At 34.1% G+C, this 25,209-nt stretch overlaps 1 protein-coding gene across 2 annotated transcripts in view; it reads left to right on the forward strand.

Annotated features, from left to right (window-relative positions):
• The window catches only part of LOC120341339 (hydrocephalus-inducing protein homolog), an 87,575-nt gene that overhangs the window by 18,949 nt on the left and 43,417 nt on the right, over window positions 1–25,209 (forward strand). Inside the window, exons 28-67 of one of the 2 annotated variants that reach the window (XM_078119678.1) lie at window positions 92–316; window positions 509–677; window positions 1,216–1,298; window positions 1,738–1,898; window positions 2,390–2,526; window positions 2,888–3,024; window positions 3,396–3,590; window positions 4,083–4,232; window positions 4,944–5,183; window positions 5,863–6,028; window positions 6,613–6,782; window positions 7,348–7,441; window positions 7,889–8,035; window positions 8,314–8,414; window positions 9,406–9,516; window positions 10,051–10,314; window positions 11,198–11,338; window positions 12,037–12,220; window positions 12,858–13,002; window positions 13,099–13,241; window positions 13,888–14,083; window positions 14,318–14,425; window positions 14,682–15,015; window positions 15,084–15,212; window positions 15,302–15,789; window positions 16,211–16,361; window positions 16,809–16,948; window positions 17,482–17,641; window positions 17,895–18,053; window positions 18,504–18,716; window positions 18,891–19,090; window positions 19,685–19,787; window positions 20,301–20,429; window positions 21,058–21,183; window positions 21,604–21,715; window positions 21,791–21,957; window positions 22,250–22,420; window positions 23,284–23,394; window positions 23,698–23,871; window positions 24,042–24,291. In XM_078119678.1, the coding sequence (XP_077975804.1) occupies window positions 92–316; window positions 509–677; window positions 1,216–1,298; window positions 1,738–1,898; window positions 2,390–2,526; window positions 2,888–3,024; window positions 3,396–3,590; window positions 4,083–4,232; window positions 4,944–5,183; window positions 5,863–6,028; window positions 6,613–6,782; window positions 7,348–7,441; window positions 7,889–8,035; window positions 8,314–8,414; window positions 9,406–9,516; window positions 10,051–10,314; window positions 11,198–11,338; window positions 12,037–12,220; window positions 12,858–13,002; window positions 13,099–13,241; window positions 13,888–14,083; window positions 14,318–14,425; window positions 14,682–15,015; window positions 15,084–15,212; window positions 15,302–15,789; window positions 16,211–16,361; window positions 16,809–16,948; window positions 17,482–17,641; window positions 17,895–18,053; window positions 18,504–18,716; window positions 18,891–19,090; window positions 19,685–19,787; window positions 20,301–20,429; window positions 21,058–21,183; window positions 21,604–21,715; window positions 21,791–21,957; window positions 22,250–22,420; window positions 23,284–23,394; window positions 23,698–23,871; window positions 24,042–24,291 (6,784 nt within the window). The remainder of the gene's footprint in view (window positions 1–91; window positions 317–508; window positions 678–1,215; window positions 1,299–1,737; window positions 1,899–2,389; window positions 2,527–2,887; window positions 3,025–3,395; window positions 3,591–4,082; window positions 4,233–4,943; window positions 5,184–5,862; window positions 6,029–6,612; window positions 6,783–7,347; window positions 7,442–7,888; window positions 8,036–8,313; window positions 8,415–9,405; window positions 9,517–10,050; window positions 10,315–11,197; window positions 11,339–12,036; window positions 12,221–12,857; window positions 13,003–13,098; window positions 13,242–13,887; window positions 14,084–14,317; window positions 14,426–14,681; window positions 15,016–15,083; window positions 15,213–15,301; window positions 15,790–16,210; window positions 16,362–16,808; window positions 16,949–17,481; window positions 17,642–17,894; window positions 18,054–18,503; window positions 18,717–18,890; window positions 19,091–19,684; window positions 19,788–20,300; window positions 20,430–21,057; window positions 21,184–21,603; window positions 21,716–21,790; window positions 21,958–22,249; window positions 22,421–23,283; window positions 23,395–23,697; window positions 23,872–24,041; window positions 24,292–25,209) is intronic. The other variant, XM_078119679.1, reaches the window with a different exon arrangement.

Here is a 25,209-nt window from a genome sequence, read left to right on the forward strand (position 1 = left end):
CTACTTACATAGTCAGTGGCTGCTTATGCAGAGCCATGTTCCAAGTAAGAAATGGAAAAACTAACGAAAAATTTTATTTTCCTTATTACAGATGTTTGACCAAGTAGCGATGGATGAATTAAAACTTGAGAATCCTGGTCGAGTTGGATTTGACTTTGCAACATTGGATTTGGAATCGTTCGGTACTGCGGAAAATCCAGTACCTGGTCTACCTGTAGTTGTTCCTAGCACTGGACATGTTGAAGCTTTCAGCGAAGCTGTAATCAAGGTTTATTATTTGCCAGGAATACCAGAAAAGTTTCATAAATCTTTTGAGGTATGTTTGTCAGTTATGTTACTTATAAACGATAATACTTAAATCTTTATCTGGATACTTAGGCATATAGGATTCTCCCTTATTTATTAACAGTACTTTAATCATTTGGGTTCCTAAAATGACTTTAGGAACATTTGAACTGTATTTCAAAACAAAAAAATTTTTACTTAAAATAATAATTTCCATTCTTAGATTCAAGTTGCTCACTTTGAACCGACTATAATCAATTTACACGGGGAGGGAGTTTTTCCCCGATTAGCTTTGGACCTTCCTCGATTTTATGAACAAAATGAAAGATTCTTCTCGCTCGTAAAAGAAGCTCGAGAAACTCTGGAAAATGAAACAAAAAACAGAATTCAAGGTATAATAGTATTTGTTAATTGTTTTACTATCTTTTAATTTTTTGTGAGAATTTGCTCTAATCAAGAGGTCTTGTCACTCAGAAAAGTTGCGGGCAACTACCTGAATGCCAAGAGATACTGAAATTAAAATTAGCATTACTTCATTCTCCATTATAATGCACAGGCATGCATAATATTTTCATTAAAATTTGTTTTAAAAGCATGTTTTGTGTTATTATTTTGTTTTGTATGCAATTGTTCCTTTTTTGTACAATTTGAGTAGTTTATAATAAGTGCATAAACAAGTATTAAAGTAATAATAAATATTTGAATAATAATATGGATTTCTGCCATAATCTGCATCCATACATACAAAATGATCAACTTGAGAGCTATTTTATATCCTGCCGAATGAGGGGCTAACGTTTTCCAGTCCTCCACTTTTCTTCTCCTATAGAGGTAAAATGAAACTTATCTTTGTATCAAAAAAATGATAAGATAATAAATATTTGGATAAAATTTTGAAATGAATGGTGAGAATCTATTTTTACATTTCAGGATCAGCTCATGAAAGCACAACATCCATTTCAGCTCCACAGAAAAATATTGAAGATGGGAATCAGTTTCCAGTTATTGATCATGTAAGATTTTTACACTTTATCTTTTGGCCTATTGGGTAAAGCAATAGACTTAACTATCATGGCATGACAGGTTAACATCCTGGGTTTTAAACCCATGCTAACCACTTCACTCAGGGTGTAATAAATATGGTAGAGAATGCCGAATCGGTATGATTCTGATTGCTGCTTGTGCAGATCCCTGTTCATAGAAAAAAGTTATATGATAAGTCTCGTAATAAAGTTCTTAAAAATGCAAGAGAATTTTAAATAATAATGTACTGTTGCTTACACTTAGCTTCTGTTGTCAGGAGCGCAGCATCCACATTTTGGTCTTCAATAATATTAATTTTCAGAAGTTGTATAAGCTATGGAATAAATGTAAATGCATAACCCAATAATGCTATAATATGCTACCATAATTTTGATCACGACCAATGTTTTTTCATTTCTGCTGTTCTAGGAAATGCCATCAGAGTTAGATGTACAAATGGAAGCTGAACGACTTCTGATGAAAGAATTTGCTGGAGAAAATCAAAGATTTTTCAACGATGCTCCGATAATGTTAGAACCTTCTGCTGGCACTACTGATCAAGCAAATAGAAAGAAAAGAAAATTCCCAAGGTATTTAATAAGAATGTTGATTTTCACAGAGGGAAAAGTTTATAAGATGGCATAATCCTATTGCAAACCCTAACCTCTCGAACTATCAGACACTTCACGTCAGGTGTGAAAGTAACTAGGGTAGAATAGGATTTTACATTTATGCCATAATATACACAATGCAAAACAAAGTGATGGCAAGTGTATTCCTAACTTTATAATTTTGAGATATGGCTCTCGTGAATAAAATATAATTGGAGCTTTTTCCTGTGTGAGAATACGAGCGCTTTCCATTCACTATACTATTTCAGTGGAAAACTAGGCACAATTGATGGCCAAGTAGTCAAATCATTATTCTCAGCTATGTTGACATTGCAGGTTTAAAATTTTGAGTTTGAATTCATTCTCTTGCGGTAAATAAGGTAGGCAATGCTGAAAGTTTTCTGAAATATGATCTTCATTTAAAACATCTATTCTTGAGAAGTGACAACACTTGTTGGATTTGGTTTTAGAATTCGATTGACTGACTATCTACTCGATTTTGGCTATGTTATACTTGGGAATGTTCGATCACATATTGTTCGAGCTTCAAACACTTCACATTTTCCTGTATCGTTCTCAACTGATAGAAGCAGTCTTTGGCACTCAGGTTTTTATTTATTTTCACTTTTGTGTGTTTGAAATTGTATATGTATTGATTTTACAATTCAAAACTGAAATCATATTAATTACAAAATTGAAAATTTTCATTATCAATATTGGCAGGTTCCAAAGATAAATTTCGTTAAAGAAATTCTGTGAATTTTTTTTGTTAAATTTTGTTCAGCAACGATATTCAGCTATTGCATACGTTTTTGCAGCATCGATTTATCCAGAAATCAATTGGACTTCTCCATTGAATCTGTTATTTATTTATTTATCTCCATGTCGTTGAAAAACACTACGTCCCATGGAAATCATTTAAAATTCTTCTATCAATATCATTTTTATGATGAATTTCATATTTTCAGGATTCAATGTTGAACTGGATCGAGTGAAGCAACTACCAGGATATCCACAGCATGAAACCATTGATTTTAAAGTAACCTTCGACCCTAGAGGAGCTAACCTTGGATTGGGTCCAGTAGAAGCTGTTGTTCCTGTCAATGTAAGTAACATTATCTACTTTTTTCACCTTAAACTTGTGGACTATTCATCATTTTGGTTTGCATCTGAAACGAATAAATGGTATTATTCATATAGATAGATATGATAATTTATTCTTACCTTCAACATGGTACAGAAAAATCACGACACATAAAACACACAAGACCGAAATTCAGTAAAATTGCTTAACATTCACATGAGTCATAAAAGGGTACTCCCGTAGTTGGCGTGGCAGTGTGGCTCATCATGCTAAGTGTAAGGAATACGCTCGCCACCGCAGGCCTGAAAAAAAGATAATTCGAATCAAATTTTTTTTTCCATTATTATAATTTTCCTGCAACCAATTTTCATGTCATTATACCTAATTTTCAGATTGTTGGAGGTCCTCAAATCTGTATGAGACTGCAAGCTCATGTTACTGTACCTGAACTTGAAATTAACACTGATATTGTTGAGTTTGCTAAAGTACAATGTGGACAATGTAAAGTTATCACTGTTCAAATACATAACCATAAACAAGTCAGATGTGAATGGACGTCACTGAATCCTGCACAGAGAAATGACAAGGTATTGCCATTTTTGGTCCATTTTTACCCTTATGCCTGGCTTAGGACGCCGTATAAACACTCAGATGTGGAGGGATTGAACAATAACATACAATGAACAATAAAATACAAAAGCACAACTGACAACAGTTCACTAGATGTAGCAACCTGGATGCATGCTAACCAAATGACACAAAATGCGCTTTGCCACACGACTATTAACATCTTCAGATCGCTTGGCAATGATCCTATATTGTTCACATTAGGTGGCACTAATTCAATTTCATCACACAGACTACATTTACTGTTAACTGGACAAGAGGCGGTGGTTTGCCTTAATCTGAAGTTAATTATCAACTTTTCTCTCGTCTGAAATAAATAAGAAAAATTTCCTCTAATCTATAAAAACACAAACAATTTTAAGTTAATGTGCTTGCTTGACTACTAACGCATCTTATCAAATTATTGAGGATTTTGTTTACAAGGTCAAATTAGTTATCGTTTCCTTATTTAGCTTGACAAACATGTACCGATGCATTTACGAAGAAAATTCAGAAAAGAAATGAAACCTAAAGCTGCACATTTTGAGATGATGCCTGCTCGAGGTTCTCTTGCTCCCGGACAAAGAATGAATGTACAAATCAAATTTATGCCAACAGAAGAGGTATTGTACTTCTATCTTAACAGGCTAACGATTTTGATAGATCAACTTTATTCCACTGAGTGTTACTTGAATGTACGTTGAGGTAGTATATGTTGATGACCTCAGAGGGCTCAAAATGATTGGGTTTTAAAATCATAACCTAGCTTTGACTTTAAGAATGCCTCTCGAATTCTGGTTGACGAAAATTTTAATCTGACTTCAGGTCTCTTCGTCTGTTAAATGAGCTTAGTCAACCAAATGCTTTTTAGGTTCCATTGGTAAGTTATCTTTGATTACTACCATTGAATGTCTGAAACTCCTGTGTTCAAAAAATTAGAAATTTCAACTTTGGCTCTTGAAATTTGAAAAAATGACTTCGCCTCCAACTTTAATATCAATAAAAATAAATTCAAATGTATTGTTCATATGTATTCATGTATGGTAACACACACGACAAACACTCATGACAGCAATTCAAGTAAGTTGTCAAAACTTAAATGGGGCTCGGTGTCGCAGACTTATGATGACCATCTCTGGTCCTTCGCGACCATAATTACTTTTTCATATTTTGAATTTGTGTTGTGATTTCTTGCACGACGAAATAAACTTATTGTCTATTGGCTCAAACATATGACTTAAAAGTTGTAAATGGGCAATCTTTTTTTTGTGATAATAATGAATTTACAAAAAATTATCTATTACAGGCTTTACATAGTAAGTTTTGTTTTTCAGAAAGTTTACTCTCAAAGGCTAGTTGTTAGAATTGCTCAGTCTACCGCTCGTCTGTCTATTATTGTCAACGGAGAGGGACAAGAGCCTCGACTTGAGTTTTCTCACACTCTTGTCACATATGGCCCGATCTTACCTCATGGTGTCGGAGATGAGGTTGATGTGGCAGTATCGAACCCAACCTTATTTCCAATTGAAGTCTATTCACTGGATTTCGATAAACAATATTTAATGGAAGAAAAGGTATTACTTGACTTGATTATGCAGTAAACTGATTCTTTTTTCCTATTAGACTCGAAACTACCGTTTTTGGTATAATATTAAAACTGAATAAATGAAATATTCCTTTTTCGGAATGAAGTATATCTTTAGATCATATTAAATACTCTTATTGAGTCCTTTCGGACCTGATATTTCACAAAATTTGGCTGTTTTATTTTGATTAAATGGGAAGATTAAATTATTCAATATTTCTCGAACGCATCAGGATTGTTTTTCTATTGATGTTTTCTGCAAAATCAATACTCTCTGGCCCTACTCTACCAGTGCCGTTACATAACCTTCGTGTCCATGTTTTAAACATTGCTCTCTTATTTTACTAGAGTGTATTTTTCCATATTGCTCAATATTTACCCACCTATCTCATACTCATGTCATTTTTCTCTTTCATCGTCTTTCGTCTCCCCCAGGATAAATATGTGAATCCTATGCCATCCTAGCTCACGTTACAATAAATATAATAAGCATATGAGGTGGGGTTTATACAATAGGTACATGTGGTACAAGTATGTCAAGTGTGAGGAAAATGGGGGACATAATGATTTTCAGACACTTTTATGAACCAAGCAATAGTTCCAGAATCATAAAATGTTACCATTTTTTAATTTTGTGTGATTATTATTTCCAATTTTTGTATCTTTAGATTCTGCGAATGATGAAAGGTTATGATGACAATGGGAACATCTTGCTTCCCCCAAGATTACCAGGAGATGAACTTCCTCCTGAACTACTCTCTTTTTACTCTGATCACAAAATTACTCTTGGTGAGGGAGAGGAAATGAAACCACAAGATGTTGATGCTGTTGAAGGTAAAGTATATAAAAAATTTTAATGAGTGGTATTGAGTTTGGGAATTCGGATTTTCATTTTGCCTTTACCTGCCTAATTTATTCTTTGTTGGATGAGGGGGTATGTGTTTGAGTGCATGATTCTTAATCTGCAATTCCAACATACTTATGTTCAATGCTTTAACCATTAGAGCAGGTGTCGGTAGGAGTAAAATAATCCGGCACGCGGCGCTTCACTGGATTTTAGAAACAAAACGGCTGTTTTCACGATCATATTCTTCACGTTACAGAATTCATTGTGAGACACTTACTGCTGCACTGGAGCTTATACAGTTAATTTACATCTGTAAAAAACTTTACACAAATAAGCCTTTAAATGTAATGAAATACTCAGTTTACTTTAGATAGACTAAAATAGGTGCATATTCACTAGGTTAGAGGTGTGGGCTGATGATGGCTATTGTCCAGGTATCAAAATTAGCAATATTATGAAAAATTATTTTCAGAAATTCAGATTAAGAAGATTAACATCATTTCTGAGTCTTTTTTGAACAGTAAAATCATTATTTCTCTAAAATTTCATCAAAGTTACATTTCTGCTTAAGGAGAGGACTTGGCTGAGGAGGGATTCGAAGCAGGAGAGACTCAATCTAGAGTTTCTGGATCTGCAAAACTAAGACAAGGTACAGCATCAAGAGATGTCTTACAACCTGAAGAATCTGTGGTTTCTGCAACTGATCTTGGTGTCGAACAAAAACACGATGAAGAACGACAGGTAATCGTCATTGATGGAGAACTAAAAAAATGCTATTTTATTTATAACTGATTTGTAATTCCTAAGGGTCCGCTGAACTCTTGAATAATTTCGTATCAGTTGCATATATAAATTTGAAAAGTGACATAATAGGTTTAGAATTGTATATGTATCCTGAGAAAGTTGAAAGCTGTGAAAAACAGTTATGCCATACTGCAAACTATAACTTGTTTCTGTTCACATTCCCGATTCTGGAAAAAAAATAGTTAACTGGTTTGAAATGCGTCTGAGGATCATAGCATTTCATATGTAACCAGAGGAGGAGAAAGCTGATAAGATGGCTTAATTTTGTGTGATGCCACAACCTTTTGTTCCTTTGCTAGCTATATATACATAAGCAAACCAGTTCAAGATACATGACCATGGTTTAGTCAGGCTTACATGAGTCATACCTTCTGATGCTTCTTATGCCGCCCAACATTGATTGGGCATGTTGTATAATGCCTTATCTAACCAACAACAATTTCTTCATGTTTATTTAACAAAATGATAGATTTTGTACAACAACAAAATATATTGCATTCAGGATGGAGCTGCTTCTCCGCATACAAGCGATAAGAAGACAACAACTTCAGTTCAAGGTAAAGAAGATGCTGAGACCAAACAAGATGAAGATAAAGGTAAATTAGGTTTTTGAATTTTATCAAGTCTAGTTTAATCTGAACAAACTTTCAAGTCTTTATAATTCGCTACATCAAAATCGTTTTTCCAACTGTCATCAACGTCATTTTAAACATAAACTCGCATTTTTCAATTTTTTGAAAATATTTTCTGAAGTTGCTTATTTTTTTATTTTCATATTCCACTCCGAACAATCTACCATTTTTGCAACAACCGAATTTTTTTTGGTTTGGCATTGCTGCCTACCCAATTTATTACATCATGGGTGAGGTGATGTGGATGGAATATGAACTTGAGATTTGTAACCTGCTATGCCAACGCATTGCAGTCTAGTTTATACAGAATTTTATTAATATTCCTAATTAAAAAAATTCTGAATCTAGTAGTGCTCTGCGTTACGGTGTTAAGAAGGTAATGAAAAATTATAATACTTTTCTGTTTTACAGCCAGTAGCATTGGTGTTGGAGAATTAGAAATAACACCTGTATCAGCTGCTATTGCACGCCACCTTGGCATTGATTTAACTCCTGATGGTAGAGCTGCAAGAAATAGACGTGGAATTGCTGTCATTATTCATGGACCACCTATGTCTGGTGAGTTATATTCTATTTCAGTGAATTTTCAGTTAGGAGTTGTCTGACAATAGATATATATTGTCTTGCCGTCAATTAATGCAGTATTATGTTGATGGAAAAGAGTTTGTACACCAATACCAAGCCATGCCTTACTTATAATAATGAGGAAAAATGACCAAATTCCAAAAATGTTATTATATAGTTTATAATTTTTCGTGTTTTGTTTGGACATAATGTAGTCAGAGAAACATCCCAAATTTAAAAAAAATGCTATAACCTTTTTTGTATTCTTACAGGTAAAACAAATACAGCTGTTATGCTTGCAAAGTCATATGGAGCAGCCAGATTAACAATTGATGGTGTTGTTATGGATGCCATTTCTAACGGAAATAGTCGGGTATTTATTATTGTTTTATATATTTTCTCATTTGCATAAAAGACTAAAACCATACCTAGCCTGTATAGAAAAATAATTTCGTAGATGAGATGAAAAAAAAATTCAATGTACCAGTATTTCTATGGGGAAGAGAGTGAGTGTGAGTAAGTAAGAGTTGGTGAGGGTATCAAGCTTTAACACAAAAGATATACCGGTAGTTGATTTTTTCTTCAAGGAAGTAAGTGGTATTGAGGCTTAATGAGTGAGTGTGAGTAAGTAAGAGCGTGGCAGTCAAGGTCTAACAGAAAATATTTAGTTGATATTTCCCTCAAGATAGTAGTAAAGAGGCATGGTTGAATGTGAGTAAGTATGAGTGAGTAAGTGACTCGAAGTTTAACAAAGAAGATCTTGGTAATTATTCCTACAAAAGCGTAATAATGAGGCTTTATGAGTGAGTATGAATACGTAAAAGTGAGCATGTTAGGTCTAGCAAAAGGTATTTAGTTGATCTTACTTTCAAGAGAGTGATAGTGAGACACAACGAGTGATTGAGTATGGTAAGAGTTAGTGAGTTTAGGTCTACCAGAAAAGATTTTACAAAGATCTTTTCCACAAGGGAGGGGTAATGAGGCATAATAAGTTAGTGTGAGTAAGGGAGAGTGGATATCTGAGTCTTAGCTCAATAGGAAATGAAAAATTTAGTAGTAATGCCCCATAATGAGTTAGTGTGAGTAGGTAAGAATAAATAAGTTGGTAAGGCCTAACAGGATATATTCAGTCGATCTTTCTCTCAAGAGATTGGTAATAAGGCATAATGAGTTATTGTGAGTGAGTCAAGGTTCAACAAATAAATTAAATCGATCTCTTTTTCAAGACAATTTAATGAGGCATAAAGAGTGAGTGTGAGTAAGTGAAAGTAAGTGAGTCAAGTCTCTCACAGCTAACAGATTAATTATCTTTAATTGCTGGACTTTAAAAACTGAGAAATTAATAACGATGAAGTTCAATTCAGACTGGTAAAGCTGCAGCTGAATACATGAAAATGCAGACAGTCCATCAGTCAGTTTCAGAAAGGACATTGACTCTCATCGAATCAGCTAAACTAACAGCTAAGCTATCGAAGGTAAAATGAGGTTGTGAGAGGCTGTATACTGATTTTATTAATTAGTTAAATATATATGTAATTCTGACAATCATCTTTTGAGGTTGCATATTGAAATAATAATATAACAAAGTCTTTAGTTGTAGTTCAGTTGCTTTACAAATTTGAGATGTCTCATGACAAATTGTTTAATCTGAAAATATTAAAAAAATTTTGCATTGAGATTTAGTCTGCACCATTGTCGAGGAAAGCTTGAGTCATTGACTCGACCCACCACTCATCAAAGACTCTATTCATCCGAATGAAATAACTCATACTCAACTAACTACCAGTGAGATATAACTCTGTGAGGAATTCGAGTCGGGAGTCGGATGACGCTTTCAATTGTTTGATCAGATTTCCCTTTCTTCTTTTTATATTCTCAAATATTACCCCTTCTCTTTTCACCCCCTTTTTATTTACGCTCTTCCGTATGATAATATTAATTTATTATTCGGGTATTTCAGTAATTAATAAAAATCATTATCTCTGGTGGCATGTTTTTAATTTTTATAGGCTGGTCTCCGAGCAAGAGAACTTTGTGCTCAAACAGCGAAAGGACAAAAAGATGAAGATGGAACAGAGGCTGGAACAGTGACAGGCGGACTCAGCGTCGAGGCTGTTACTGCTCATACAGGAGGTGTTACAGAAGGAAAACATGGTGCTGCGTCTGTAATTTCAACAAAGAAAGCAAGCGTCATCAGCAAACAGCAAGGAAGTACAATGGGAGGAAAAGGAGGAGCGCCTGGAGGTGCGGCCTCTGATCATACTGGATCCCATGTAAGTTAGCATTTCGGTAGAGATTTATTATTTTGTCAAGCAAAAATACAGTCATCAATACAATAAAAAAGGGACAGCAATAAAAGTGTTTTGGTATGGGCAGGAGGGTGCGATACAACCATAAGGTCATCGAAGTTATCTCCCACCCTATTTGCTTGTAAAAATAAAATTCGAAATTGAAGATGACTTATGGGCAAAGTTAAACCTGTTCCTTGTCCCAAGGAATGGAAAGCAAATAAGATCATGTAATGATATTGTCAACTACTGCAGTTTAATAGTCCAGGTTAGTGTGGAAATTGCTAACCATTTACCGTAATCATTTTAGTTACATAACCATGGGTGGTTTGTTCAATGTGTCACCAATGACCAGCAGGTTGTCATATCGTACATAGTTATAATAATATATCATTTGGTTGGTGTTCAAGAAAAATTCATTGAAAGGAAGTTGCCAACATAGCTTAGTATATACAGTTGTAAAACAGGTAAATGTTCCAAATGCATGGACGTTGGTAACTGATGAATCAGCAATGACAAACAGTCACTGTTTTTTTTTCTGGTAAGTGGTTAAATAGTATCAGAATTCTTTGTAATTGATTGACCATGCTTTTCACCTAGCTTGGTGATACTTTATAAAGCTGTAATCTATAGGACATTTTTTGGCGTTTCAGAAGTATGTGTACCTATATGGAGGTAACAAATTTTGTTCGCCTACTTGCAGGGGGATATTCACTTGGCCAACACAAACAGTCCTCGAACTCGTAATAGAACTAAAATGAGAAAAACTGGAATAAGATTATGGCCTAACCCTAACCTGGTACACATACTACGGGAGCGCCCATTTTTTTTGCTTTTATGAAGTGTAATTTTTTTCTGTCATTCCTAGGGTGCAAGTAGTCCACCTCCGTTTGCTGCTCCCATTGCTCGAAGATTGAGTGTATCCGCATCTGTTGCTGGTGAAGAAGGATTGATTAGCTGTGTTCTACCTGAGGAGTTACTCATAGAAATACTCGAGGAAAGATTGCAGGTAAAAAAAAAAAATTTTTCTGTGTGTAAAAGTTGTGTAAAAGTGTGAGCCTGGGAATTCAGGAGCAATTGGATGGATTCTTTGTTTCACATGATTTAGAAATAATTTTGTTCCTACATATTTTACCGGTTTTAACATTATATGGTTCATGTTATCTTTGTGTTGTTTTTGGCATAGTAAATTATTAATTAGTGTTACCTTTGAATTAAGAAATCTTTCCAAATTTTTTTTTACTTGCATTAATATAAAACTTATTTTTTTCATTTTTAAATAATGATATTGAGCAAAGAATTCAGGAATATAGTCAGAATCACAAATTGAACATTTAAAAAAGAGAAAAATTGGAAACATCTGTTTGATTGCAAAATTATTTTTCAAAAATGACTTTTAAATTAAACTTATTTATATGATTATATTTTCATTGTAAATATTTAAATTTTTAAAATATTTCTAACTCTGCTATCTATAAATATATGGATAGGATTATGTATTTATTTGAGGTAGAGGAAAGTTGATAAAAATATTTTACTTGTATTTCCAACATATTCTTTGTTCCATTACCAAGTTGGGTCAAATATGAGGATAGCTTTCTAGTTAGACATTCTAGAATCTAAATATATTTTTAGTCCTGCGTGCATAATTTCAATGTATTTAGACTAAAATTGATGATTTTTTTCAAATTAGTTATTTTTTTCTAGCTTAATGATTGTCATCATGGCGTCATATTTGATGGATTAGAAACATTGTTCAGTGCAAATCAACAAGCAACGACTTTATTATTGTTGAAAGCCATCAATAACAGAAAACATATCTACTTTGTGACTCAAAAACTGGATTATGCCACGGTTAAAGCAAAACAAAGAGCTAAAGAAAATGATGAAGGTAGGAATTTTGTGTTGTTTTCAAATTAGTCTTGTCTACATCAAATATGAGCATAGTTAACCAGTTGTTTTGTTTCAGATGAATGGATTTTGATTCAATCTATCTGTTTAGTAAATGAATGGGATACAAGTTTTTATAACACAATCAATTTAGAATATTTTTCATTCTAGGAAACAGGCTATTAGATTCACAAATTCTTAAAAAAAAAATTTATTTTTAATTTGTTCATCACGGTACTCCCATAGTATCTGTACCAGGTTGGAGTTAGGCCATAATTTTATTCCGATTTTCCTTATTTTAGTTCTATTACGAGTTCAGGGACTGTCTGTGTTAGCCAAGTGAATATACCCACTGCCCATATGTTTCAGTCCTTTTATACAAATTAATGTAAAGTAGGTAACAAAATCAGGTACCTCCATATTGGTACACATACTTCTGGAGCGCCCATTGTTGAGCTCGAGCCTCTGAGTTTTTTCTGCTTGATTCTTTGTATGTTGTAGGACGTCAAATCGTTCTTTGCTTGCCATTAGAGGTTTTGGCTGCTCTCCATTAAATATTTGTGTGTACTATTTTTAACTTTTCAGAAAAAAATGTTTAGATACAGATGTTTTCAGTAATAATTACTGTGTTTATTCAGTGAAAGCAATGCAGCTCCGAGAGGAGGAAGAGAGAAGAGTTCTTGAGGAAATGGATGAAGATGAGTATGATGCTTTACCTGATGAAAAAAAAGAAGAGATCGATCAACTGCGACTGGAAGCAAAACGAGAGAAAATAAGGCAAAGGTTTGTATGTGACTGATATCGAACACAATCGAGTGTGAGCAATGGATAATTCATATATGTTAGTGTGATTTAAACATGATTTGTATGCAATTTTAGAGACGAGGAAGAGAGATTGGAAAGAGAAAGAATTGAAATGGAGAAAATGCAAATGCTTGAAGATAAATTAAAAGAAGAAGAGAATGCAAAAAAGAAAAAAGGCAAAGGAAAAAGAGAGGAGACTGGGAAAAGAAGTATATCAGGTATTAATACTATCGACAAAGTTATGACTTCTTTAAGTATCATAAATTACACAGCTCATGTTCTAAGCACCTCACCCCCCACCTCACCCATTGTGTAATAAAAGGGGCTGATAACAACCAGAAAGATTCAGGTCCTCCCAAATAATAGCAGCACTTTTTTTTTATCATTTATCAGCAGCTGTTTGTACGCTGGCAGCGATTAGCTGATATTGGGTAAAAGAAAAACATTCTGACCTTAAAATCTGATAGGACTAAAGAACAGCATTTGGAGTAAATGTCCATACAAATAAAATATATTACCTGCTGTACAAATTTAATCTTGATACCATAGTAAATTGCATATTTGCCTTAGGCTTTGTCCAGAGCCATATTGTGAAATTTTCTGAAAAGGTAGAGCTACTCATAATTTCAGACTTTTTCACACATATCTATATAAATTATTTTAAAATTCATCAAGGCGCGTAATAAAACAAAAAAAACGAAGAAATAAATTACCAAATATTGTTTTATCCCTGTCAGGTTCGAAATTAGCACATTTAGATTTTATGGTTATTTTATCCGTACTTAATTTTAAATTTATATATTTATTATTTAACAAATACCTTTTTACCCCTCAATTGATTCAATTTCGCTAAATTTATTTTAGGAAAACATGGTGAACTACCAACTGCTGCTGTGCAAGGTCAAGCTGGTGCAGGATCAGTTACTGGTGGCGGAGATAAGAAAAACTTAAAAACCGTTGTTTCACTTGCTATGGTCGGACATTCCTCTCATGATATGCTCGATAAGCGACCTGATTCAAGAGGAACTGATAGACCAGATTCAATTGCTGATGACAAAAAGTAGGAAATAAATTTTGATTTTGAGCATTGCTTAAAGAATATGTTGCAACATATCTTGGTTACTAAAATATATTTCTGCATGTGTTTATTTTTTTTTTTTATGTATGATTATAATTGCTATAAAAATGCTAGTTGAAGATTGATTTTTCGTTTTGAAGGATTCATGCCATGAAAACGATAAAATCATCCATATAAATGAATTGATTTGTGAATATTTTGTTTTACCGTCAATAGAAAGAAACATAAATATCGACCATCATCATCTGAGGAAATGAGAGACAAAGTACCGGATGAGATAAAAGATGAAAAAGCCCTGGAAATGGAAAAAATGCTTCAAAATAGGTGAAACTTAGTTTATCTCAGACTGAGTTTTGAAGGAAAAGAAAATTTTTCTATTTTTTAATCAATTAATTAATTAATCAATATTATAAACATGAGTGAGAGATATCTGTGAACACAGAAAAATATTTTATTCCAATTTCCTATATTACTGTATGGCAAGTTTTGAGGAAATTTAGAGCGGCTGATACCAAATTTTGGAAAATATTCGCTATATGGAAGTTACTACCACAAGTCGGTTAAAAAAATTTATTTATAGGTTCAAAGCCTTCGAAGCATCTCAACGTGACATTGCTGGTATTTTGGAATTTTGGGACCGAACTTCACTTTCGGTGAACCGACCTTCGACCCCCGAGGGCACCATGTCCCAAGCAGTCACTGCGGCTGATGACGATGCAGCTGGCACGACTATCGGAGGTGCTAGCACTACTGGAAAAGACAAACCTCCTCCTTCTGGGAAGAGAGCAAGCAAAAAAGAGAGAGAAAAGGAAAGACAAGAGAGAGAAAGGCAAGAAAGGGAGAGACTGGAAAAGGAGAGAATCGAAAATGAGAGAATTGAAAGAGAGAAATTGGAAAGAGAAAAAATGCTTGAGGTATTTGGTATTTTACAGATTAGGTTCAACTGTTTTTCTCTTTACAAACCGAAGTATTATTTATTCAGGCCGACGGAGGAGAAGGTAAAATAGATAAGGATGGAGTCCCACATGTAATAGTGGACACCACAACAGTGGACATCGCCAAAATTGGTGACCAGTTACTGGCCGATGAAAAGTTACCATCAGTAGAAGAGGTATGAATTTAATGTATTTTACTTGGCTACAACAATAAAAAACTTTTTAGTGGAGATTGAAATTGTGAATTTTTCTGATACTTTCATAGGTTCTTGATGGGCTCGGTCTGGGGCCAAAAGGGCCACCAATCCCACCCCCTGCAAATTTCTCAGTCGTGCCTTATCCAGTCAAAAGGAAGCCACCATCTGCTGACCCAAGTCAGCATTATCATTTCGTGTCAACGTCCCCAGATGACCCCAACATCGGAATTGAAGATCGTCCAAAAGAGCCTTCTGAATCCGCAGCCGGGGATGAAACAAGCCCTCTTGAAGTTGCGAGCCGTGCAGAATCAAAGAAAGAGGACCATCCTCCACTGCCATCTAGCAGAAGAGGAAAGAAAGATAAATCAGATGCACGTGCGTCTGGAAGGAAATCGTCACCGAGACGAAGCCGCAAGGGTTCTATTGATGGTGGAAAAATATCACCACCTATGCCTGCTACTCCTGGATCAGAAGCTGATCAGAGCAGTGTTTTGGGTGATGTTACGTCAATGGCGGGAACAGCGGATTTTAAAAGCATCAAACTAAGCCATTTCCGGTATTGCTATTTTTTATTTCAGTGGCTTCAGTACCAAGCTTGTCCCAGACTATTTGGCCTTTATGGTGTTAAGTTACAACATAATATATCAGATATAAATTTTTTGATAAATTCTTGTGTATTTATAAATCTTGAAAATATTATTTTTGTATTCAAAACTAACCCTAAATTTCGTTGCATATTTTTATGTACCTGCCGCTTCTAAACGACCACGCCCAATTGTCTACTGGTGCCCAAATGTGGGTTCCCATTTTTGATTAATTATTACCAAACCTGAACTGGACCAGTAATCGGACGAGATGATCAGATTTGTTATATGATTAAATCGTTTTTCAAGTTATCCCCTTTCCTGATATAATACGAAATATCAAGATAATGTGGTGGTTAATTTTACTGTTAACATTCTATTTTTCCATTTTAGATGGGTAGTCCCTGCTGGAGCCGAAACTGTATTTCGTATCCGATTTACTTCTGAAGAACTCGGTCAATTTGATCAGACATTAAATTTTGAAATAACAGGAACAAGGAGAAGATATCAACTGTTTTGTCGAGGAGTTTGCTCTTTCCCCACTGTAAGTGTAACTATAGGAGTTTTTTAAATTTTTAGGATGATACTTTGTTGTGTGGACCCGATGTCCACAGTGCAGAGGTTCTCAAAGTGCACCATACGAAGCTCCAGGGCTTCGTGAGATAAACCTAGGGGATCCGCTGGATATTCGTTTACTTTTTATAATACTGACTTGGGTAATTTTTTAACTATTCAAAGAAGCAATAAATACATCCGAGTCATTAAATAAAGTAAATTTACTTACAACGGCTATATTGTAAATTGTCTTTTTCAAAACGTCTTACTTTAAGTAGACAAAACGATGAATAATCAAGTGTGAAAGTTTTGAACCTCTCAGTTTAGGAAATGATAGCTAAATATGAAAGGCATCAAGCGTATTTATATTAGTTTGATAAAAAAAAACATTTGACCTGATATATATTTGTAAAATATTTTCATGATTTGCTTCCAGATAAGCAGAGAACCTCGTATTGTCTTTCCACATCGTAGAAAAACTAGAGCTCGACCTGATGAACCAGCTGTGAAAAAATATGTCATCTCTGATGAAGCTTTTGAATATGGACCACTATTGTGTGGAAAGACAAGAGAGAGGTATTTATAAAACTCATATTCGTGAAATGTTGTATTCTAAATGCCTGATTGCTATTTTGTGAGGTTGTCTCAAACTGGATTGTAGAGCGAGGAAAATACACAATCGACTCTGTGATGAAAAAAATGTTGGCTATAAATATGATTCTGATCCATGTTAACAAAAATTTGACTCCAACCAAAGTTTTGAACTCTGAGGAAATCGAATTTTGACAGAAAAAAAATTTTTGCTTGCAGGCCTTTTTTATAGACTGTTAAGAACACTCAGTACACTTGTTTATCATTAATATTTTTATGTTTCTGTGAAAAATTTTGGCTATCACCAAGTCTGAAATCCTGACTCTATGGATTTCAATATTTATTTATTTATGTTTATGTAAGAATTGTTAGTAGAGACACATTTAGGAAAAATTCTATTTTTCAATTTTTTCAACCAATTTTTTTGTTGTAGCCAGTGCTGAATGCCTAAAATTGTTTCATTCTTTTTAAATTTTGGGGTTTTCAGCATTTCAACACTTTTTATAATTGTTATGTAGATACAAGGAGGCGAGATACCCAGAAAATATGGAAAAAATTTTCATACAAAATACATCACCATTAAATGCTGACGTTAGTTTCTGTTATCAACGAGATAGCAGTGGAACAACGTTCTTACTTGATCCTCCTAATATGTTCCTTAAACCTGGGGAAACAAAGGTGAAATTTTATCGTTTTTTCAGTTAGAAATTTGGATAAGATTCGTATGTCTCCAAAGACATGATACATAGCTTCATACATAATAATAACTTCTTGTCTGGGGTCTTGTTCAGAGCAAAGTAGATACCAACATAATAAAGTTTACTTTTAATTTCTCAAAACAAACTATTTTTTAATAAACAATATTCTTATTAATTCTTTGTCGTCAAATATTTTTATTGACTTCATTTCTTCACACTCTTCTAATTTTTAGCCATTATCAATGTGGGCATATCCGAAGACATCTGGTCTATTTGTTGATACATTGGTTTGTTGTGTTCGAGAAAATCCTGAACCAATATGTTTCAATGTTGCTTGTCATGGTGTCCGTCCTGAAGTTGAACTCGATAGAAAACATCTGCACTTTGATAAGGTAAAAATCTTCCAGAAAATATGATTCATTTCATGGAGAGAAAGCATGTAGGTACCACGGTGTAGTAGTAGTAAGCTCAATGAATCATAGATTAGATTTTGATACCAATCTCTGTGACCACCACCTAACTCAGGTTAATAAATTTGATAAAATATGATGAACTAAAATATTTCTGTCTATTACACTCCATGTGTATCACTTATGATAGAATTTTCATATTAATCCTGGGAGATAGGAAATCAAGAATTTGGAAACCGTTGTTACATTGATGAAAATCTCATAAAAATGGGGTGTCTCAAAAATGTTGTGTCCCACTTTTTCACATGTCCTATTTGTCCCACATTTCTCAGGAAAAATGGGGCACGCGGGATAAGTGGGACACGACATTTTCGAGGCACCGATAAGAATGCAGATGATGAAGCAAAGTCAATTTATTGTTTTCTTGTTTAGGTACTGCTTCATCGCAAAGAGACCAAGACACTTTTTCTTCGCAATAGTACAATGTTACCAGTTGCTTGGAGAGTGGCAGGAATGGAAAATATGGGAGATGATTTCTCTTTGAGTCAAGACTCTGGAGTTATTGAACCAAGATGTGAATTCGGACTTCAAATGCATTTCAGAGCTACAAAAGCAATGAATTTGAAGAAGACCATCAGACTTGAGGTTTGTGTTGTTATTTATTCCAATGCAGGGTTTTTCAAACTGGGAGCCTTAATCCCTTGTTCCTTTTTACTTCATTTTTATTTTATTTTTCGGGGGTGCGACCTTGCTTTGAGCGAAATAATCTCATGGAGAAAAATTAAGGATTCCTAATAATAAATTCAAATATATTCACAGGTTTCAGATGTAGAAAACATTATGGGGCTCGTTCAGACAGAAAATGTTCAAGTTACAGCAGAAGCATATGATGTTGCTTTAGATATGAGTTTTCCAAAAGGTGCAGATGGAGGATTGGACTTTGGTGTCATTCGTGTCATGGATGAATCAAAACAAACTTGTTCTCTCAAAAATAAAGGAAGATATGAGATCGGATTTTGGTGAGTTTTGTGTTTTCACCATTATCAGTGAATATTAAATTTATAGAGAAATATTTTTGTGAAAAAGATGATATTTTTTTGTTTGTTTTGTTTGATTTCCACATCTTTCTGGTGTGAATATTTTATTTTCTCAAGCCTGATGAACTAAAAATGCACTCACTCAAATGAACAAGAGGGTGTACCGTAAAACTATTTGAGAGGGATGCCTTATCGTCTTGTCCACTCTTTGTAGGCTATGATTTGTAGACCAAATTCTGCTATTTCAATATTTTATTTTCTCAAGCCTGATGAACTAAAAATGCACTCACTCAAATGAACAAGAGGGTGTACCGTAAAACTATTTGAGAGGGATGCCTTATCGTCTTGTCCACTCTTTGTAGGCTATGATTTGTAGACCAAATTCTGCTATTTCAGTTTTGCCTAGTCTGACCAGTATCAATTCAGAGAGAAATTAGAGTTGTAAAAACAGTTTTTATCCATGATAATGTCTTGATCTTTATTCCACAGGCGCAAGACTTATCTTTTGAATATTTCTAATTTTTTTTATATTTTGTGAAGTATTTACAACTAAGTATAATCGACATTTCATTTCAGCTTTTTACTCGAACAATCTGCTCCAAACTGCCCTCCTGTGGAGGAACTATTCAGTATTTTACCGCAGAAAGGTACACTAGTACCTAATGACAGACCAACTCAGGTATGATGCTCATACATCATAATATTTTTTTTTATTGCATAAGCTAAATGTTGATTTTATTAATAACTTTCAAGTCCATGCATCTTACAAATAACTGGTTAACTATTACCATGCCCTCCATGAACTGGTTACCAAACAACAGGCCGTGGTTCACCATATAATTGAGTCGTCTCATTCCTCTCTACTGGGATAAATATAAAACTTCTATCCTATAAGACAAGATTAGTTTTGCATGTTTGGGCTTCGTGGAGCATTATTTTCACTAGTTGGTGACAACCATCCAAGTTTATGCATCTACAGCGAAGCGATTAACTAGTTAGCTAATTTTATACTCAACATGTATTGGTACAAGATGATGAGGTTTTTCATATGATTAATTCTACTTACCAACTTTGCAATAATTAAAAAATAAAAAAAATAAAACCACTCTGGTTATTTCATGACATGTTTGTGACTAGATTTTATTGAAAATAAGTTTCCACAAACTTTCAACAAATATTTTTACTACTTCAGGTTCAAGTCGTCTTCAAATCTCGAGCTGAAGTCGCAATTAATGATCTACCGTTACTAAGATGCCAAGTAATTGAACCAAATATTGGTGATGGAGGAGAAATAATTGCTTCAATTCCTATCAAACTTACTGTAAGCGTTTAGTTGAATAAATTATTTTAGTGTTTTCTCTTATAGCTTATTTTATGGGCCTTCTTGAAAATTTTCAAATGGATTTGCTTGGCGAATTCTATGTGAAGCTATCAGTCACTAATATCCCGAGAGCTATTTAGGTCATAAAAAAATATGACTTTGCATTGCAAGCGAGGAAATGAGCTAATCTCTAATCAACTTTGGCTGCATATATTGGGCATTCTTAATGTCATGCAACCTTTCACCTGCTCCGTTATATTATTTTCAATAGCATTACCTCAGTAAGTACTCATTTTAAAGCATTGTAGTTATACATTTCAAAAATATGGATGATTGCTTATAGAGGGTTAAAATGGTATAATGATTTTCTGTATGGATAGATGTGCTTTAACCGTAGTTTAAAAAAATGACATCACATAGGACAAGCACACAGGACAGAAATTCAGAAAAATTACCAAAATTACAGAAATGAAGTTTGGACCTTCAATTGTAAAAGCACTACATGTGTAATCTCACCTTATGACATAGAATATAGGTTGTAAATCATTGAGCTTGCATTGTTTTAATACATGCACTCAGAAGAATTTAAAATACAAATAATAAAGTCATAATTACTTCTTAATTTTAGGTTCGTAGTGTGTTCAGCAAGTATAATATCTTCCCTTCAACTGATATCAACTTTGGACCAATGATTCTCAACGCCAAACGTACTCGCACATTCTTTATTGAAAATAAAGGGGAATTTGATTTCAAGGTAAATATCTTTTTTCATGGTGAATTGTCTTTTTTTCTCGATCAAGCAGAAAAAATATTGTTTAACCAGTTTTCATTATGTTCATGTTAATTTAGTATAATTTTGAATCTTCATTTACTGCTAGCTCTCGTATCAATGTAATGCATTATTTTTCTATATTCTCCATTCGCTCGCACAAATGTAATAAAATGTGTTTCAACACATTGAATACCTTGAAATATTTTGATCAAATTAACTATTATTAAGTCCATGCATCTAAAACAAATTACTGGTTAACTACTCCTATAAACTGGAAAAGTTTACAGTTTGTGGGGCGACTGGTCCCACAAACTGTGTTTAATCTTCTCATAGAATTCAGTTTCTAACTAAAACCACTAAGATTACACAACCGCTGAACACCAATTGTTTTGTGTTATTCAGTACACTGTCACCAAAATGGTACGAGAAGCTCCGATTGCTCGACCTAGACCAATCGTTCTCGGAGGTAGAAAACCTAAATCTAGAGACGGTTCTAGTTCAAGTCGATCTGTGGGTGAGTACATCAAACTCAATTTTTATATCAATCTATCATTCAAAATCTTTAAAATTGAAAAAATATTTTCTTTAGCTCGTGGTGGCAGGACAGCTTCAGTGAGACAAGACATGGGTGCTAATCAGACTCGTCTAATTGTTGGATCTTTCACTGTTTATCCTGGATTTGGCACAATATTACCTGGTGGAACGCAGACAGTTACAGTCGATTGTGTCGCTGAAAATCTTGGAAAATCTGAAGAAGTAATTTCTTTTTGTATTTTTTTAGATATATTGTAGGAAAGAAAATTTGGAAATTTTGGAACTGTTTTTTTTTGTGTGCTTATTCATGCCTTACGCTCCTAACAAGACCCTGTACAAGGAGTGTCTGATACCTGAATGATACCTACTGTTATTACCTACTGTTATTAGGAAGGTATAATATTGACATGCTATCTCAATCTACCTATATCTAATCTATATAATTTAGTGATTACGATCTGTCAGATAGATGATAAAAAGATTTTGTTTACTTAATTATAATATTTTATTTTAGTTTTTGGCTCTCGACATCAGTGATCGGGATCCTGCTGACCAAGGTTCCGGAATACCATATCGATTATTAGCTGAAGGTAATCTACCAAGCATCAATACACGTGATATTACCATGATATTCGAAGAACATCGTATTTGCAAGAGTCTACATTCATACATTCACAACAAAGATGTAAGGAATTATATTTTTCTTACATTTCATAGATATTTCCTGATACCATTATTCAGTCACAATGCAGGTAGGCCCCGAAAATTCAACTTGGCGAAAATCACGATATCCAAAATTAAATCATATGATAAATAAATGAACATGAGTAGCGTGATAAGTTTAATAAAAATGAGGAATGTTGAAATTTATTGTTGATCATTAAATTCATCTATGAAAAAATGATGTAAATAGCAGTGCGCTATTCTCCAAATTCACAGTTACTGGTATATGTTTTACGAATATCATAAATAGTTAAGAAAAATTGTTCTAGTTCAATACTATTTCTTCTCAAACGAAAGCATTAATATCGTGTTTTGTCAAAGAATTAAAAAATATGCTTTGATAGGAAATTAAATACTGTGTATAATATTGTATATATTTCATTTGTTTTGTATATGGCGATTATTCATACTTTTCGCTCTGTACAAGGCATTGCGCAAGCAGCCACTGACATCTAGTGATTTGTGGGGAGCTGCTAGTTTTGAAATGTCCGGAATCTTTCTGGTTCGGCATTGCCTACTAGTTTTTTTACACCCCGGGTAAAGAGGTGATCCTGGGCCTGAATGAATACTGTGTGTCTATAATTCATTGATTTATTATATGGTGCATGCCTTTAGCTCCCACCAATGGACTGTACAGGCATTGATATCTGAACGATTGTAAGAAGATGGTATTTTTGGAAGAACCAGAATCTTTTAGGTTCGGCATTGCCTATCCACTTTATTGCACCCCTAGCCTGGGCCTGTCATGCCAACATAGTTAAGTTTAATATGCTTCAATCACTAGGCCATCATACTATGATTTATATATTTCTATTTTGGTTTCAGTTGCTCGGTAATTGTGGAGTTTACAGTGAAGATGATAATAAATTTTTGTTCAGTAATGTTATCGTTGGAAGGAAAACTTACGCTAGGTTCAAGATATCAAATACCAATAAGGTAAACACTAATAGTATTGCATCTAAATCATCTTGGCAAAAAGAAAGCTAGCGACTAACGACTGTTGTCTTATGCCATGCCTATGATTGTTTACAGCTTTGTTCCTCTTATTTGTCTATTCACATGGATGTTTGAAATTTCTATTCAGATCTGTCTTTTCAAAGTCTAAGTTTGACATGTTTTTATCAATATTTGGGTAGCCTTGCATAGTTTTGGAAATCTTTGATGTTTGATGAAAAATTTACCGTGATATAAACATATTTTTGCTAAAATGGTAATAATTTCTTTCCTGTTTTCCATTAGGTTCCTGTTGATGTCACATTCACAGTGAAGCCACTTTCAAACAAAGTCGCAGCCAGGATTCATGATATTTATGAAGTCGAACCATCGAAAACACAAATTCAACCTCATCATTTCGTACATGCTACTGTAGCTTTCTGTCCTCCAGCAATGAATTCTTATGGATGTATTTTTGAGGTTAGTGTTCTTTAACTCGTCAGTATTTCATTTCTCCATATTGCTAACATCTCATTTATGAATGTACCGGTATATATAAATACCCTATAAATGACTTGCAACCAGCTAATTTACATCCATTTAATGATTTTCCCCATCTTATGTTAAAAATTTTTGCATTTTATTCATAGGCTGCTGTAGATGGTCTTCCGTCATCTGTGGCAAAGGGTCGCAATCTTTTCTTTGAAATCACCGGCGAAGGCAATCTTCCACGAGTTTCTATAACGAAACCAGTCATGCGTAACAAAACTGGAGATCCTATTTTGATATATCAGCGACAATTACTAGGTAGAGAAGAAAATCTACCACTTACTCTGACTAATGAAGGCACTCTACCGAGCAAAGTTAACATTGTAATGGAACAACAGGTTACTGAAGAAAGTAAGTTAATGCTACAAATTTTTATTAAGCGATTTTTAACCCTGACTCTGAACTCTGAACAAGGCTCTATATAGACATTCACTGCTACGTAAGAGGCTATGATTTAGTTGAAAAAGATTTATACCTAATATTGAATTCTTGTTTATTTGTAGAGTCGCACACATTATCTAAAATAGTTTCTGATTACTAATAATACCAATGCAGATAAGAAAACATACATTCACCCATAATTCAGAGTTGGTTAACCCTTTCCATGCGTTTTTTATTTTTTATTAAATAATCGTATTTGCTACGCCGATTTTATGCATTTGTACCCCCACAACTAATCGATCGACTAATGAAAAACTAATGATCCTCTGCTGCCCACTGACGGCTCGTTAGAAAACTTTTTTAAAGAGCTTGCAGTTGGCGATTAAACAAAAAAGTTTTTTTAAAAGTGGTGGTCTGAGTCACAAACCGGATAGAAAAAGGGCATTTTTTTTTCTTGGGAGTTGAAACTTCAAACCGTGATGAAAAATAGAAATATTTGCTAAATCCTTTACTGTCACCGCCTCGTGGTTGGCAAACAATAGCATAATGTTGCTGTAGCAATTTCGTGATCTAACTCAAAATACTTTGGTAGATGGAAGGGATAATATGTCTTCTATTACCACTTAAAAAACACCGAAATTTGCATAAATTTCAAAATCACTCCCTCGTTCCGCCGCAAATAAAATTCCCGTCGTAAACGAAAGCGAGATTTACCGTCGCTTATGTTAATCTCGAAGAAGACCCCTTATCAATAAACTAAAACCCGGAAAAACTAGACCAACACTTTGCGACCGATTGCTAAATAAAACTATGGGTAACTTGAAGTACCCGCCGCGATCTAGCGAGTTTTGTCGTTGGTACGTATACGTGCCCACCGCACGGAAAGGG

The sequence above is a fragment of the Styela clava genome, chromosome 14, assembly GCF_964204865.1.
Source record: "Styela clava chromosome 14, kaStyClav1.hap1.2, whole genome shotgun sequence".
In the NCBI taxonomy this organism is placed as follows: domain Eukaryota; kingdom Metazoa; phylum Chordata; class Ascidiacea; order Stolidobranchia; family Styelidae; genus Styela; species Styela clava.